Source organism: Phoca vitulina, unplaced genomic scaffold (assembly GCF_004348235.1).
Source record: "Phoca vitulina isolate PV1807 unplaced genomic scaffold, GSC_HSeal_1.0 scaffold1, whole genome shotgun sequence".
NCBI classification, from domain to species: Eukaryota; Metazoa; Chordata; class Mammalia; order Carnivora; family Phocidae; genus Phoca; species Phoca vitulina.
In genome coordinates this window covers 6,884,531-6,900,283 of record NW_022589704.1, presented here as the reverse complement: position 1 = coordinate 6,900,283, position 15,753 = coordinate 6,884,531, and the positions used below count along the sequence as shown (strand labels likewise).

Genomic DNA, 15,753 nt, shown 5'->3' with positions numbered 1-15,753 from the left:
GTCCGCACTCTTATCAGGCCACAACAAATCGCTGAGATTCCAGAGGTCTACATGTTACACAGCGGTACCGTGCAGCTGGCAAACCATTCTAATACACATTTCCCAACCACTGAAACAGCTTACGAAGAGTTCTTCAATTTAAAAAATGCATCTCAACACTGCCTCCTTAAAGTATTCTTTCAGTTCACAAACTGTGTCTTCCACGTGCCAGGCGCCGACCAGAAGCGGACAGCAGAGCAGTGAGGAGAAACAGCCACGGACTCTGCCGTCTCGTCTGACGGAGGAGGTGGGCCTTCGCCACACGAAGCACGGGCAGTGAGGCGTGAGCGTACGAGGTACCAGGAGAAGAAAACGGACGTTAGCTGAGATTGAGCACTCAGGGACGACGGCAAGTAACATTTTAGCTCAGGGCAAGTGGGTGGCTGAAGTCAGCAGAGAGGAAGGAAGAGACAGAGTTCAGGGAGAGGACCCCACTGAGAAGTGGGGCGCTGAGGGGTGCGGCGGGAGCACTGGCGCACTAGAACCTCTGAAAGCCAGCGTGGGAAGTGTGTGAAGCAGGAGAGGGGACCACAGGAGGTTGCGAGGCCGTGGTCAGACAAGGCCGGTTCTTGAAGGCCGGGTTGAGGAAGGAGCCTGCGTGCGATGGACAAGCACTACAGGGCGCTAAGCAGAGGGGTGATAGGATCTCATTCACCTCCATTTAAGAAGATCACTTGCTAGAAGGAGAACGGTTCAGGGGGGGCAAGAGTGAAAGAAGGGAGACCTGTTTCACGGGAAGATGATAAACTATTCATTTTAATAAACCATACGCTTTTAGTCAATTTGAGGTGTAAGTTACAATAAAACACATCGTGTTTAAGTGTACAGAGTCTGATCTAAACACTCAGCAACAACCAGTAAACTGAGATAGGATTTGCATCACCCCCAAAATTCCCTCATGCCACTCTGCAGTCAACCTCCCCCCGCAATCCAATTTTCCGCCCCGTCACTAAAGCATGGGTTTTCTGTTCTGAAAATTTCACGTAAGTGGAGTCATAAGAGTATGTGCTCTTTTGTGTCCGGCTTCTGCTTTGAGAGTCACCCGTGTTTTGCAGGTGGTGGTAGCTCGAAGCTCGTGCTGATGAACAACCTCCTGTTGTTACGCTACGACACAATTTGCTCACCCATTCACTGCCTTATGGACTTTTGGACTGTATCCACCTTTCCATTATGAACATTTACATAGAGTATTTGTAAGGATATGGTTTCATTTTTCTTGGGTAAGGCACCTAGGACGGGTAAGTGAATGTTTAAATTCCTAAGAAGCAAGCTAACTCTTTACCATTTTGCACTCACGCCGCAGTATGTGGGAGCTGCTCCACATCTTCGCTAATGCTTGGTTTTGCTGGGCCTTTAATTCTAACCATTCCACTGGGTGTGTGGTGGTGTATCATTGCGGTTTCAGTCTGACAGCTAAGCAGCTTCATGGCTAACGACACTAAGCATCCTTCCTGCGCTTACTGGTCGTCCACAGGTAGGTGTTCTTCTGTCAAGTGTCTTCCCCATGTGGGCTGAGTTGTCTTCTGATTAAGTTACAAGTATTTTTTTTATACAACCTGGATGCAAGTCTATGTCAAACGTGCTACAAATTTTTTTTCTCCCAATTTGTGGCTTGCCTTTTTAAATGCCTTTTGAAGTACAGAAGTTTAAATTTTGATATTGCCCAATTTATTGTTTTTTTTCTTTTATGGTTTGTGCTGGACTCCTAACTAAAAAAAAAAAAAAGCCTTTTCCTTATGATAAAAGTAACAAAGATTTTCTCATAAATTCTCTCCTAGAAATTTTATGGAAATGGTTTTAACATTTAGGTCTATGGTCCATTTTGAATTAGTATTTTACGTGATGTAAGGCAAAACTAGAGGTTCATCTTTGCATCCACGGATAGCTAATCGGTCCAGCACCTTATGTTGAAAATACACTGTTTTTCCCCATGGGAATACCTTAGTACTTTTGTTGAAAGTCAAGGGACTTTCATTTATTTGCACCTATTTCTGGATTCTCAGTGTAGTTCCAATGTAAATATTTGAGGCTCAAAAACCACATGCAATCTCTATTGCAGAAAAGGAGCCCTTTAGAAGTGTGAAAACTATTCTTAGCTCACCGACTGCACAGAAACAGGTTTTGGCCTAGAGAGCTTGCTGACCCCTGCACTAGGTCTGCTCCTATGCTAGGACCCACTGTCTTGACGCCTACAGCTTTAGCGTGAATCCCGAAATCAGATAGTGTGACTCTTCCAATCTCTTCTCCCCTCAAGTTGTTAGGATACTCTAGGTTCTTTGCATTTCCATGTAAAGTGAATCAGCTTGTCAATTTCTCACACACACACACACACACACACACCCTGCTAGGATTCTGAGTGAGGATGCACTGAATTTACAAATTGATTTTGGGAGAATTTACTTCTTAACAATGTCATGTTTTCTGATCCAGGAACACATGGTGCATCGTTCCACTTACTTACATGTTCTTTGACTTTTCACAGGGATATTTTCTTGTCAGTGTATATGTCCTGCACATATTTCAATAAATTTATCCCCAAGTATTTCATGATATCTTATGCTATTAAAATGTTTTCCTAATTTCATTTCCCGTTTTTTCTGTTGCTAGTAAACATACAATGGATTTTTTGTATTAATTTTGACTTCTCGTTAAACTTCCTAGTTCTAGTAGCTTCTTAAGAGAATCCTTTAGATATATAGACAGTAAGCACATCAACAGTGCTCACCACCACCGCATTAGGAAAATCAATTAAAGACACAATGAGATTAAGTCATACCCACTAGCGTGGTTACAATCAAGAAGACAGATACAAATACTGGCAAGGATGTGGAAAAATCGCAATGCTAGCACACGGCTAGTGGGGACATTGATGGTTCATACACTCAGGAAAGTAGAATGGCAGTTTCTTATAAAGTTAAACACAAATGTGCCATATGACCCAGCAACTACAATCCTGCAGATCTACCCGAGAGAACCGAAAACATGTCCACACAAAGAATTACATGCAAATGTGTATAACAGCATTATTCATAAAACCTCCAAACTCCAAACAATCCAAATGTCTATCAAGAGGTGGATGAATAAACAAAATGTGATACATCCATACGATGGAACACTGGTCAGCAATAAAAAGGAACACATTTCTGATACACACTAAATCATGGATGAACCTCAAAACTGGTATGCTAAGTGAAAGAAGTCAGACATGAGGGCGTTCATATTATATGGTTCCATTTACTTAAAATGTCCAGAAAAGTAAGTCTAGAGAGACAGAAAGTAGATGAGTGGCTGTCGGGGCTTGGAAAGCAAAAGGGGCACGAGGAATCTTTTTGGAGCAATGGAATGTTCTAAAACTGGATTGTGCTCATGGCTGTACAACTCTGTATGTTCACTAATCATCAATGACTTATCCACAGAATGGGTGTTTGATGGTATGTGAGTTATTATACCTCAATAAAGCTGTTAAAGAAAACCTAATGCCGAGTGAAGAGTGAGTTTCAGAATGTTATATTCTGTATGACAGAATTTAAATGTGAAAGTACAATATACACATATCTATACACCTATATACGGAAGCATAATGTGAACAGAACAGTCGAATGCATACGGAACACACCCAAATCAGATATACTGACTGCATTTGGGGAGGGAGAGAGAAGAGGTCTGAGGAGGAAAACACAGAATTTTAACTTTATTTGCAATGTTTCAGACAACAATAACGACATGATAAAACGTTAACATTTGTCCATGTGGGGTGGTAGGTGCATGAACTTTCCCTAAATTATTTTTTGTACTCCCATATTTCTTTTTAAATATTTTATTTATTTATTTGAGAGAGCGGGAGGGAAGGAGCACAAGCAGGGGAGAGGCAGAGGGAGAAGCACACTCCCCACTGAGCAGGGAGCCCAACGCGGGGCTCGATCCCAGGACTGTGAGATTACGACCTGAGCCGAAGGCAGACGCTTAACCGACTGAGCCACCCAGGCGCCCCTGTACTGCCATATTTTTTTTTAACCAAAAATCAAAACAAAACTAAATTAAACCAAAAAAACCTGAGAGCAAACGTAAGTGATTACCTAGTTCCTTCATTAATTTTAGTTCCTTTATGGCTTTAATTCGAAGATCAAACACCACCTACAACAGAGAAATAAACTAGTGACTGTGTGCATGAGACCAACGGGAGGGGAGGGCGCCGAGGCCGTCAGTGAACGCGTACACAGCTCAGCTGACTTACCGGTTACTGGACAGAAGTTTGTGCCTACTTGAAAAAAGACTTTTTTCCATCTCTGACATTCATTTCCTCTCTTCTACCAAGTTAAAACTAAAAACTGGATCTTAATAGTTAAGCCTTTACCAAACCGATGGTAACCAGAACAGAAAGACGGAAAGCTAAAGAAACAATCCTAGCTACAAAGGCAAAAAGCTGAAAACCCACACTAACTTTTCTAATGAGAGCAAACAAAAGAAAATGCAGTTAATGGTATTTCTTTAGGTTAAGAATAATGAATTTAGGGCCAGTGAGCATAAAAAAATATAAAGATGGGCAACACTAATCCAAGGGCACTATTTAAAATTTTTGTTTAAATTACTTTTACGTTGTTTTCTTTCTTTTCCTTTTAGTTTAGGCTAACTGCCTCTAGGGCATGGGAAATTTAGGGGTAAAAGTGATGTCAGCAATCACGGACTGGACCCTCCAAGCAGCGCCCCACACGGCACCAAGAAGGAACGGAGACTGGAGTAACCAGACTTCACCAAAGCCTCCCACTTAGGGTCAGGGTGGCAGATCTGCCATACCAACCAATACTAATGCACCCTAAGAAATTAGAATATTTATAGAAAACATTCTAATAGGTTTCTTTTGATGTTCTAGAAAAAAAAAGAAACTTAATGACTTGAGAGACCACATGAATGTAAAGAGATGTTTCCCAGAATGATGTTTAAGGAAACCAGGGTCACAGTCCTCAAGTGGAAAACTGAAGGACTCCCTTTTAAGAGCAGCTGACTTTAGAGTGCACAGAGTACGATGCAGAATAATTTAAGATAAGCTTAAAAAAACAAGCACCAAAAAACAACACAACACAAAACCAAAACATATTTGCCTGGTTTAAAAAATAGAGAAAGGATTGTGGGAAAATGGCATTTTATATTTATCAAAGCTAGAGGATTCCATGAACTAATTAAATAGGTAAAAGCCTACATTCTAATTGTAGCCTCGGATGGAAAAAAGGCACATATTTTCTTGAAACATGCCAAGGGCTAATACAGGTAAATGAGTGGTAATCAAATGTTAACAATAAAATGTTGATTTCCTCCCCCCACATTTTTTTAAGAAGTAAGCTCTACGCCCAATGTGGGGCCTGAACTCATGACCTTGAGATCAAGAGCTGTGTGCTCTACCGACTGAGCCAGCCAGGCACCCCAAAAAGTTGATTTCTTAAGATCTAGAAGCCCACTGAGACAAGCGTTCTGGAAGATTTCACGTACTGCTTTTTAAATCAAACACTGTGTTAAACTAGAAAACTGTCCACCAGACGTGAACTATAATCTACTCACTGTGTTCACAGTTGCTGATATTTTAACTTGCTTCTCTTCGGATTCTAATTCACATAAATTTTGAACTTGGAGCCAGTTGATCTCATTCATACCAGCGAACCATTTCCCTTGTTTGAGCAACAAACTGTAGGAATAAAGACATTTTAAAAAATGTGTCTTTACACAGTGCTTCTATGGATCAGAAAGGATCAGAAAATTAATACTTTTCCTTAGGTACCACTTCCAAAATTCTGCATGGGTGCTTTGATGTGACTAATTAAAGGTGACCAAGGTCTACTGAGCTGGCTTTAAGAAAGCTATCTTTCTAGGGCAGTGCTAGGCAGCTGTGCATGGAGTCTATTTCAGGACTCCAAGTATGCTCTGACTTATACAAATAATTTGTTACCATTTTTTGTTTTGTTTTTTGCGTTGCCATGTTTTTCAAAGAGAAGTGTTGTCACGGAGTAATCCGCTGCTGACTTCGGCCTGCGCACTGGAATCACATGGCGAGCTTTCACAGCACTGATGCCAGAAGCCCACCCCCAGGATCTAGATTCAGCTGAGTAACAGGACAGTCATGCACAGCTGTATACACAGACGCACATAAAAGTGCCTTATTTAAGGGGTATATCATTCCCGTCCTACACGTCGTATATTTCTATGTTTATTACAGTTTTCTTTTTTTTTTTAAAGATTTTATTTATTTATTTGAGAGAGAGAGAGAGAGAAAGCATGAGAGGGGAGGGTCAGAAGGAGAAGCAGACTCCCCGCTGAGCCAGGAGCCCGATGCGGGACTCGATCCTGGGACTCCGGGATCATGACCTGAGCTGAAGGCAGTCGCTTAACCAACTGAGCCACCCAGGCGCCCTATTACAGTTTTCTTTTACGACAGCAGATGGCCTACGAGAGCAAGTAGGGTGTCTCGCTCTAACAAAATTTTCCTCCACATTGTGGTACAGGGTCTGGAGGAAGGAGTGGCTTTCTAATTCACACAGACGCGCTCAATGCGCGGGCAGAGAAGTCCTCTTGGGAGTGTGTATCAGAGTCCCGAAACACAACGCTATTCTGTATTTCAGCTGTTCCACCCAGGGCTACATCCTAAAGACAGCAAAGTTTTTGGTTTTTTGTTTTTTTAAAAGATTTTATTTGACAGAGAGAGAGACACAGCGAGAGAGGGAACACAAGCAGGGGGGAGTGGGAGAGGGAGAAGCAGGCTTCCCGCGGAGCAGGGAGCCCGATGCGGGGCTTGGTCCCAGGACCCTGGGATCATGACCTGAGCCGAAGGCGGACGCTTAACGACTGAGCCACCCAGGCGCCCCGAGACAGCAAAGTTTTAAGCACAAAGATGTTCCCTGAAGACTACCCTGAAGTGGCGAATGACTGGATGAGGACAGTGAGGACGACACGGCCACCTTTTACCAAAAGCGTGCAAACTCTCTATAAGCACTGAATGCCCACACCCTCCGGTTCTAGGAAGCTGGGACTCATTTCTATCCTCATTTTGCAGAAGAAGAAACTGAGCAGAGGGAGAGGAGGTGACTTGCACAGGGTCGCACTGTCAGGACGTGATCAAGCTGGAAACAAGCCCCGGCGGCTCGTCCTCACCCCTGCACAGACTGCCTGGCGCGGGAGCACGGGTAGGTAATCAACACCGACGGCTACGTAGCCGCACCACGAGTCTACAGACATGGTGGGGAAGCAGGATATAACCATCCATGAGATAATCATTAGTAAGCTTCAAAAGAAAAAAACCTTCAAAACAACAACAACAAAAAACAATTATTTGTGCTCAGGGCAGAAGGAAAGCTAACAGTGACTGCCCCTGCACAGAGGACACTGTTTCGGGCCTCCTGTCATCACTTCTGTATTTCCTAAGTCCTAATACGTGCTATATTACTTTTTTTTAAATTTAATTTTAGGGGGGGCAGAGGGAGACAGAGAACCTTAAGTAGGCTCCACACCCAGTGTAGAGCCCGATGCAGGGCTCGCTCTTACAACCCCAAGATCGTGACCTGAGCCGAAATCAAGAGTCCAACACTTAACTGACTGAGCTGCCCAGGCGCCCCACATGTATTACTTTTTATAAAGGGACATATAATAAACTTTTAAATTAAATAAACAAAGTGCAGAAATAAATGCCTAGAAAATACTTGTCCGAAAAGAGTGATAAATACAAAATAAAGACTGTTCCAAGCGCTCTGCCTCTGGGTCACAGCCACTATGAATGATAAAATGGAGACTTCCGACTGATCAAGCAGGGAACAATTTGTTGCTTGCAACCTCAAGTCTTTAATATATGGAAACCGGAAGGTTATAGGGCAGGACACACTGACCACAGAAATGTAGCATAACAGACGTGGACGACAAAATGGAGACAGGCAGCACTTCTGAGCTTCCAGTGTGACTCACAGGAATCAAGAGCGTGATCCCCCACATACCTGCCCTCTCTGGGCAGCTGGGAGGGTCTCAAGACTCAGAAAAAGGATTATAATGAAAAACTCAATTGCCTTATGGGAGACTTGTGACAAAACAGACAAATCTAGCCAGATCTTAATATCCTCCTCATGAAAAGATTCAGGAACTTTCTTTGTGAATGTGCCTTCAGTTTTGTAGGAAGTGCTAATCGGAATTCATTTGACAAGATTCTGCTTTATAAACAACTAATCTAGATTATATCTGCTATACCTACATTATTTAGTTACCTCATTTACCAACAATAAAAATTTTAAAAAATCGCATTACAATGTCATCTTCCTCCAAGCTGCCTAACCCAGAACACTCCTGTATACGATATCCAGGACACAATGTTTAGAAACAAAAGGAAAATACTGAACTATTATCAGTATTAAAATAAAGCTTTCGAGTTCTAAGTGACAGAACTATCATAAAAATAACTTAAAAAGGGATTCTCTTACGTTTCAGCAGGGTACCTGTTATCATCTCTAGAATCCTGAACGAGAACCGAGCTCTTGTTCCTGAGGCCCTGCTCTCTGAACGTCTTCTTCAGGTCTTCCTTGGGAACAGCGACCCAGTTCTCTTCCCCGGCAGGGTCCGTGGCGCTGACGAAGAGGACACCCACGGGCACTGCCAGGGCGGTGAGCACAGCGCCCACTTCTGCATTGGATGGAAAGACGTGTGGAGACTCTACCAACTGCTGACACTTTTCCCCCTCGCCGCTTGTTGCTAAATGAAGAACATTTAAGAGCAGAGGTTCACAGTCACTCCCGGTTGGAATCTGGATGCCACCAACCTACAATAATACCAAGACAACCATTAGTATAGTTTCTATTTGCCAGAATCAGGTCAATGTAATCACACAGTAAAAGACTACTCTTAGAGGGCGCCTGGGTGGCTCAGTTGGTTAAGCGACTGCCTTCGGCTCAGGTCATGATTCTGGAGTCCCAGGGTCAAGTCCCACATCGGGCTCCCTGCTCAGCGGGGAGTCTGCTTCTCCCTCTGACCCTCCCCCCTCTCATGCTCTCTCTCTCTCTCTCTCTCAAATAAATAAAATCTTAAAAAAAAATACTACTCTCAGAGAATTCTTTTTAAGTGAAATGTCTTAGATGTATCAGAACTTTATAGATTTTTCCTTTGAAACTTTCTCTTAGCCTTCTTTTATTTTCTAGGAGAGCAATGTGGAGTGGAGACAGATGTATGGTATCCTCAGCAGTGGTAATAAAGCCTTAGCAGAAAAGAAAAGAAGACAAAAGCCTTGGAAATACAAGAGACGGACCGAGGACAGACCACAGCGTGGGTGAGATGCTGCTCGCCCCTTTCCTGACTTGGAGAACCCCCTCCGCTCCTGTAGGTCTCCGCCCTAACTCAGGGTAGCTACCTGCCCCCTCCTGAACTCCCTCAGGGAGCATGCGCAGAACCCTCCTGCAGGAGCTGTGCTGGTGGGGTTATGCACACAGGCCCGCCTGAAGGACAGACTGATGACGCACCTTCGGAGGGAGCTTCTGGCACTGCAGACACACTCGACAAGCATCTCCTTAGCATACGACTAACACTGACTGTACCTAAAATTTGTCAGGCATTTCAGATGTTTTCTAGCATCTAGTTGCCTTCACAGATGCTGAATAAAGTTTTCTTACAATGACACTTAAAAAAAAAAAATCAAAAGCCATCATGCATATTTCTTCAATCCGTTCTTACCTCCACCCCATTCCATACAAAGAGGTCTTCCCCGTCTGCAATCTCCATTTCACACAGCATCAGGTCATCCCCTAGAAGATGAGCTCATCAGTGAGACCATTCATCACAATCACCAAAACAACTAAAGAAAGAGCTGAGACACTTAAATATTTGTTTGAAGCAGCAGTCTTGTCAAGGAAAATTAAGAAAAAGGCAGTAATTGCATTTATTGTGTTGGTATTATTTAAGATTATTTTTATCTTTATGCTTTTCATTACACTCTTCAGTTTTTTTTTTTTTTTTTTTTCCACTTTACCTAAGTATCTCCCCGTGTTAACATGTTACGGAAGCTCTGTGAGCACGAGAGCAGGGGAGGAGCTGACCAAACCGGACACTGTGTGCAGGAAGGAGGCCCAGGCAACATGGGGCCCAGACCCAGCACTAACCAGCTGTCTGGCCTGTGTACTGCGGCCCCATGCTTCAGTTTTCTTGTTTAGGAAATGCAGGTAAAAGAATTTTGTGAAAATCAAATGAGATAATTTATATAAAACTTATCTCTGGATTTGGTACAGTGAAGTCCAAAATAAACGTATGTCACCGCAGCTGCTACTAATATTACTGTTTTGTTGTTATTCATGGGTAGTAAAAACTTTTAAGCTCTCCAAGTACTTTGGGAGAAAAAAAAAAATCAAGCCATATAAATAAGATGTTAATGGTTTGAAACCATTTTGCTAAAAAAAATCTGTGGTAATACAAAAAAAATTCCACAGCCTTTTATTATTTTTTTAAAAGATTTATTTGTTTGTGAAGGGGCACGTGCACCCCAATGTTTATAAGCAGCAATGTCCACAATAGCCAAACTATGGAAAGAGCCAAGATGTCCATAGACAGATGAATGGATAAAGAAGATGTGGTGTATATATACAACGGAATATTATGCAGCCATCAAAAAATGAAATCTTGCCATTTGCAACGACGTGGATGGAACTAGAGGGTATTATGCTAAGCAAAATAAGTCAATCAGAGAAAGAATTATCACATGCTCTCACTGATACGTGGAATTTGAGAAACAAGGCAGAGGATCATAGGGGAAGAAAGGAAAAAATGAAACAAGATGAAACCAGAGAGGGAGAAAAACCATAAGAGACTTTTTTTTTTTTAAAGATTTTATTTATTTATTTGAGAGAGAGAATGAGATAGAGAGAGCATGAGAAGGAGGAGGGTCAGAGGGAGAAGCAGACTCCCTGCTGAGCAGGGAGCCCGATGCGGGACTCGATCCCGGGACTCCAGGATCATGACCTGAGCCGGAAGCAGTGGCTTAACCAACTGAGCCACCCAGGTGCTCCATAAGAGACTCTTAATCTCAGGAAACAAACTGAGGGTTGCTGGAGGGGAGGGGGGTGGGAGGGATGGGGTGGCTGGGTGATGGACATTGGGGAGGGTATGTGTTGGGGTGAGCTCTGTGTGTTGTGTAAGACTGATGAATCACAGTCCTGTACCCCTGAAACAAATAATACATTATATGTTAATAATAAAAAAAAAATTTAAAAATTAAAAAAAATTTTTTTGAAGATTTGTTTGTTTGAGAGAGAGAAAGAGAGAGAAGAGGGGCAGGGGCAGAGGGAGGGGGAGAGAGAGTCTTAAGCAGACTCCTTGTTGAGCTTGGAGCCTGACATGGGGCTCAATTTCACGATCCCGAGATTATGACCCGAGCCAAAACCAAGAGTTGGATGCTTAACCAACAGCGCCACCCAGGTGCCCCCACAGCCTTTTAAAAAATTGTTTTCATGGAGAGGTAGCTTTAATTTCAAAAAAAAAAAGAAAATATTTCTGTGTTTGCAAAATTCACACATCACAGAAATCAGATAAATTATTTGTTTGAAAACCGACCATGTGATGACAGCCTAGGTAAGAAAGTAGTAGGTAGTGGGAAAGACTGCCTAAGAGCAGAAAATCCACAAAGTACAAATACAGGAAATGAACCCCACAAAGTACAAATATAGGAAATGAGTCACAGTGTTTTAATTTTTATCTTACCATCAAGCATCTGGTAAACATGAAGTCCTGCTGGTACAAACTTTGCCACACTAAGAATCATATCTCCTTCCCAAAAATCTAACAGCTACAGAATATTAATGGAAGAAAAGAGAACAATGAGAAGTAACATAAGTATCACATTTCCAGGTAAAAGAACACCACCGAACTATTTCTCGTATGTTTAGGTACGGGGAGCTAGCAAACGAGTATGCCCATCCCACCCAACACCAAAAGTGTGGCAAGAAGACATCACTCGTGGCTAAATTAGCCAAATCCAAAGATGGTCAAGCTCATCCATTAGTGACTGAAGAATGCTGGCATACACCGTGAACAACTGTCCTTAATTTATGGGAAGACCACTTTTATCAGAAGGCAAACTGATCAACATGCCAGCCCAGAAATCTTTGTCCAAAAGAGCAAAAATCATTTGTTTAATTAGTACCATTCAGGGAAAAGCAGCATGGACTCTAGCACACATTAAAATTCTCAATAATCTGAAAGGAAGTTTTGCACCATAAATTCAAAAAGTGGCATTACCAGTTTCTATAGGACCATGGATTTGTTTTTTTTAAGTTTCTAGATCCAAGACTCTGGGGGGACTGGTCATCTCACCAGAATAATATCACCCATAAAGTCAGTCCTATTTCGCCTCTCTCCACAATAGCACAAGGTAGTTCTCTTAAAAAGACATTTCCTGGGGCACGTGGGTGGCTCAGTTGGTTAAGTGTCTGCCTTCTGCTCAGGTCATGATCTCAGGGTCCTGGGATAGAGCCCCACATGGGGCTCCCTGCTCAGTAGGGAGCCTGCTTCCCTCTCTGCCCTTGCCCCGGCTCATGCGCTCCCTCTCTCTCAAATAGCTCCCTCTCTCTCAAATAAATAAATAAAATCTTAAAAAAAAAAAATTTCCTCTTTACACGTGATTAGTTAACTGCACCATTCTTGTAGCCTCCCGCCAGGGGCTTATTTCTAAGATAACAGAGATGTGCACTTCAAACACCAGAAAGCAAACTGGAGCGAATCTAAAACCTATGAAAGTGAACAGGTCTGTTCCATCTGAAAGGCCCCCTAGACAGGGTCAGCTCCCCACGTCCACTTACACCAACACTGCAGGACTGGCTCAGGGATGAACTTTTAATGCAAAAATTTGGAAACATTAGGAAATTTTAGAAATCCTGATACTAATCCAAAACTGAAATATCATTCAAATCAACTAAGGTTAACAAAGAAACTGGCTTGCTTTGCTTTGTACAAGAGAAAAATAGAAAAAAAGAAAGCTAATAATTTTGGGGATTGATGAGTTTGCCAGAAAATTCATTTATTTCTGCAAAAAATAAAAGCCTACATTTTTTTTTTTTTAAGATTTATTTATTTTTGAGAGAGAGAGAGCACAAGTGAACGTGCACATGCTAGGGGGAGGGGCAGAGGGAGAGAGAGAGAGAATCTCAAGCTGACTCCCTGTTAAGTGCGGAGCCCGACTCAGGGCTCAGTCTCACAACCCTGAGATCATGACCTGAGCTGAAATCAAGAGTCAGATGCTTAACTGACTGAGCCACTCAGGTGCCCCAAAGCCTACATTTTCTATTTTCCTTTTCCTTGATCAGGAAGTAGTGAGAGGTGAGGAAGTATGATCAAAAGGACGGAAAGAGTAAGGAGACCAGGACTGAGGCCTAGTTCTACCACAACCAGAAGTCTGACTGCAAGCCACTAGATCTCTAAATTACAAGTTTTTCACCTTTAAAATGGGATTAGCTTGCCTTTAGGTTACCCTGAGATTAAAGAACCAAAGGACATAATTTATATGAAAACACACTTGGATTGATTACTTGGATGTAAGTATTTACAACAATGCTTGTTTTTATTGCACAACAGAATTTTCATCCCCTGAAAAATTTTAGTAATAAATGCTATCCTATACTCCGGAAAGGGAGAAACGTTAGTTGCTTGTTTGTTTAGTTCTTGTTTTTAGGCAACATGCTTATTTTTTTTTTTTTTTTAAGATTTTATTTATTTGAGAGAGAGAGGGAGATCGTGCATGAGCGGAGGGGCAGAGGTAGAAGCAGTCTCCCCACTGAGCTGGGAGCCAGACGTGGGGCTTGATCCTAAGACCCTGGGATCATGACCTGAGAGGGCAGACACTTAACCAACTGAGCCAGCCAGGTGCTCCAGCAACACACTTATCTTTTTACTGCTTCCAAAAAATAATTTTCTTTTATTTTCCAAAAAAGAAACAGCCTTATACTTTTTCTCTCCCCAAAATACATGTACCAGCCTTGACTCCCCCCCGAAAGCCTGCTGGCAGGACAGTGCGGGTCCCACCTGTGCAGAAGAGCCTCTCTAAAAGACGTACAAGTGAGGAGAGAACATCTGGGACAACCCTCAGGAGTGGGAGATGGGAGGATTTTCTTAAGTGCTTTGAAAAATAAATAGTTGAATCCTAAACAGGATTTCTGAAAAGGAGAATCCAGCCTGAGATGGACCTTAATGTCTAAATTAAGAGGAAGCAAGGCTAAATTACCTGAAATATTGATTGTCGAAGATCTCCTAAAGTTTTTCTTTTATCAAAGGTTAAATCCCACACACTTTCTGCTTGAGAGACGATTGGGTGCAGAGCCCCATTGAAGAAATGATAATGAGGGCCCAGGTGGAGATGCAACTCAAAATTATTGTTTGTAGAATCCCATTCTGCCCTTTAAAGAGGCATAAAAAATACATAAATGCTCTGTTTTTGTAACACACGGCTTCATCCCAAACCAAAAATACTTGATTTACAATATAAATAAATTCTCTATTCTACCTAAGTAATTATTACTAATGTCCGTTTCTTCCATGCTCCAAAATTTTCATTTTAGTTTCTCAATGAATAGCAAAATTTCAGCTCTGCCACCACGAGTTCCAAGGAAAATGAATTTTAATATACACCTTCCAACATTTCTCTAAGGATCGAAACTCAAAATCTTCCAACAATGGGAATATAGTTATAAATATGTTAGAAACCTTTCCTCCTGTAATTGTGCTAAGTGCCAAATTCACAAACTTCTACTTCCTCCTTACCTCCACCAGAGCCCCCTGACTCTCCTGTAGAATATTTAAAGTGGGTCTCACGATCCTCCAGTCTACTCTCCCCAGGTCGAACATCCTCAGCGGCGGCCCAGAGTTGGCGGCTCGTCTCTGAATCCGCTCGGCTGCCCTGGAGCTGCTGCCCGGCATTCCGCTCGAGGCAGTGTGGCCCCGGGAGAGCTGGATGAGGCCACGGCCACTGCTCGGATACTCCTGACACAATTCTATTCACGTGGTCAGAGACAGCGCTAGCTTTTCTGATGGCCGCATTAAAAAGCTTAGTGCTGGCTGGCGAAACCCTTTTGGTTGTGGCTGTGAACACCCACTGCTAGTCCACACCCACTCACGCAGTTTTGCCTGTTTAAGATATTTTATCCTAGTTTTTATATTTTTAGTGTCTTGATTTCCTTTGATAGTGGTTTGCCATTCAATCTACCTGCTCCTTTTTTTCCCCAGTTTTAAGCCAATGATAAAAATGTTGAACACATCCTGGCTACATAATCAACCAGCCATGTGGGTCCACAAGGAGGCCACGAGAACATCCACTTCCCTAACCCAATGCCCCACTGACCCTGGCAGAGAGCAAATAAAGATACAGTTCCTCGGGGTCCAAGGTGAGACCTCAAAAGAGAAGATGAGATCAGCAACTCCTCACAAACCATGCCTGTGATAACCTATTACAGGTTTCCGCCCGGACTGACACGAAGCCTGGCAGTTTGCAGAATCCACATTCTTTCCTCTTGCCCGCCTCTGGTCTTCTATCACTATGGGCCGGGTCCCCACAACGACTTAACTTACGAGGGGTGACTTCCACCCAGGCTCTCTCTGCACCTCGGGAATCACCTGACGGTCTAGGACACAATTCACTTAACGTCCTAGGTGTTCACTGATTTCTCCAGGCTTCTGAGGCTTCATCCCTACTCAGCAGTGGCCATTTATGTGACATTGTTTCAT

General features: G+C 42.7%; 1 protein-coding gene across 16 annotated transcripts in view; it reads right to left on the bottom strand.

Annotated features, from left to right (window-relative positions):
• The window catches only part of USP40 (ubiquitin specific peptidase 40), a 77,691-nt gene that overhangs the window by 26,509 nt on the left and 35,429 nt on the right, over positions 1-15,753 (bottom strand). For all 16 annotated transcript variants that reach the window (XR_004298306.1, XM_032395365.1, XM_032395476.1 and 13 more), the window contains 6 exons: positions 14,258-14,429; positions 11,743-11,827; positions 9,727-9,797; positions 8,502-8,821; positions 5,593-5,716; positions 4,116-4,173 (listed from right to left, as the gene is read on the bottom strand). Coding sequence is in view for 15 of the 16 variants with exons in the window: in XM_032395365.1 (XP_032251256.1) it covers positions 4,116-4,173; positions 5,593-5,716; positions 8,502-8,821; positions 9,727-9,797; positions 11,743-11,827; positions 14,258-14,429 (830 nt within the window). In the remaining variant the exon portion in view is untranslated. The remainder of the gene's footprint in view (positions 1-4,115; positions 4,174-5,592; positions 5,717-8,501; positions 8,822-9,726; positions 9,798-11,742; positions 11,828-14,257; positions 14,430-15,753) is intronic.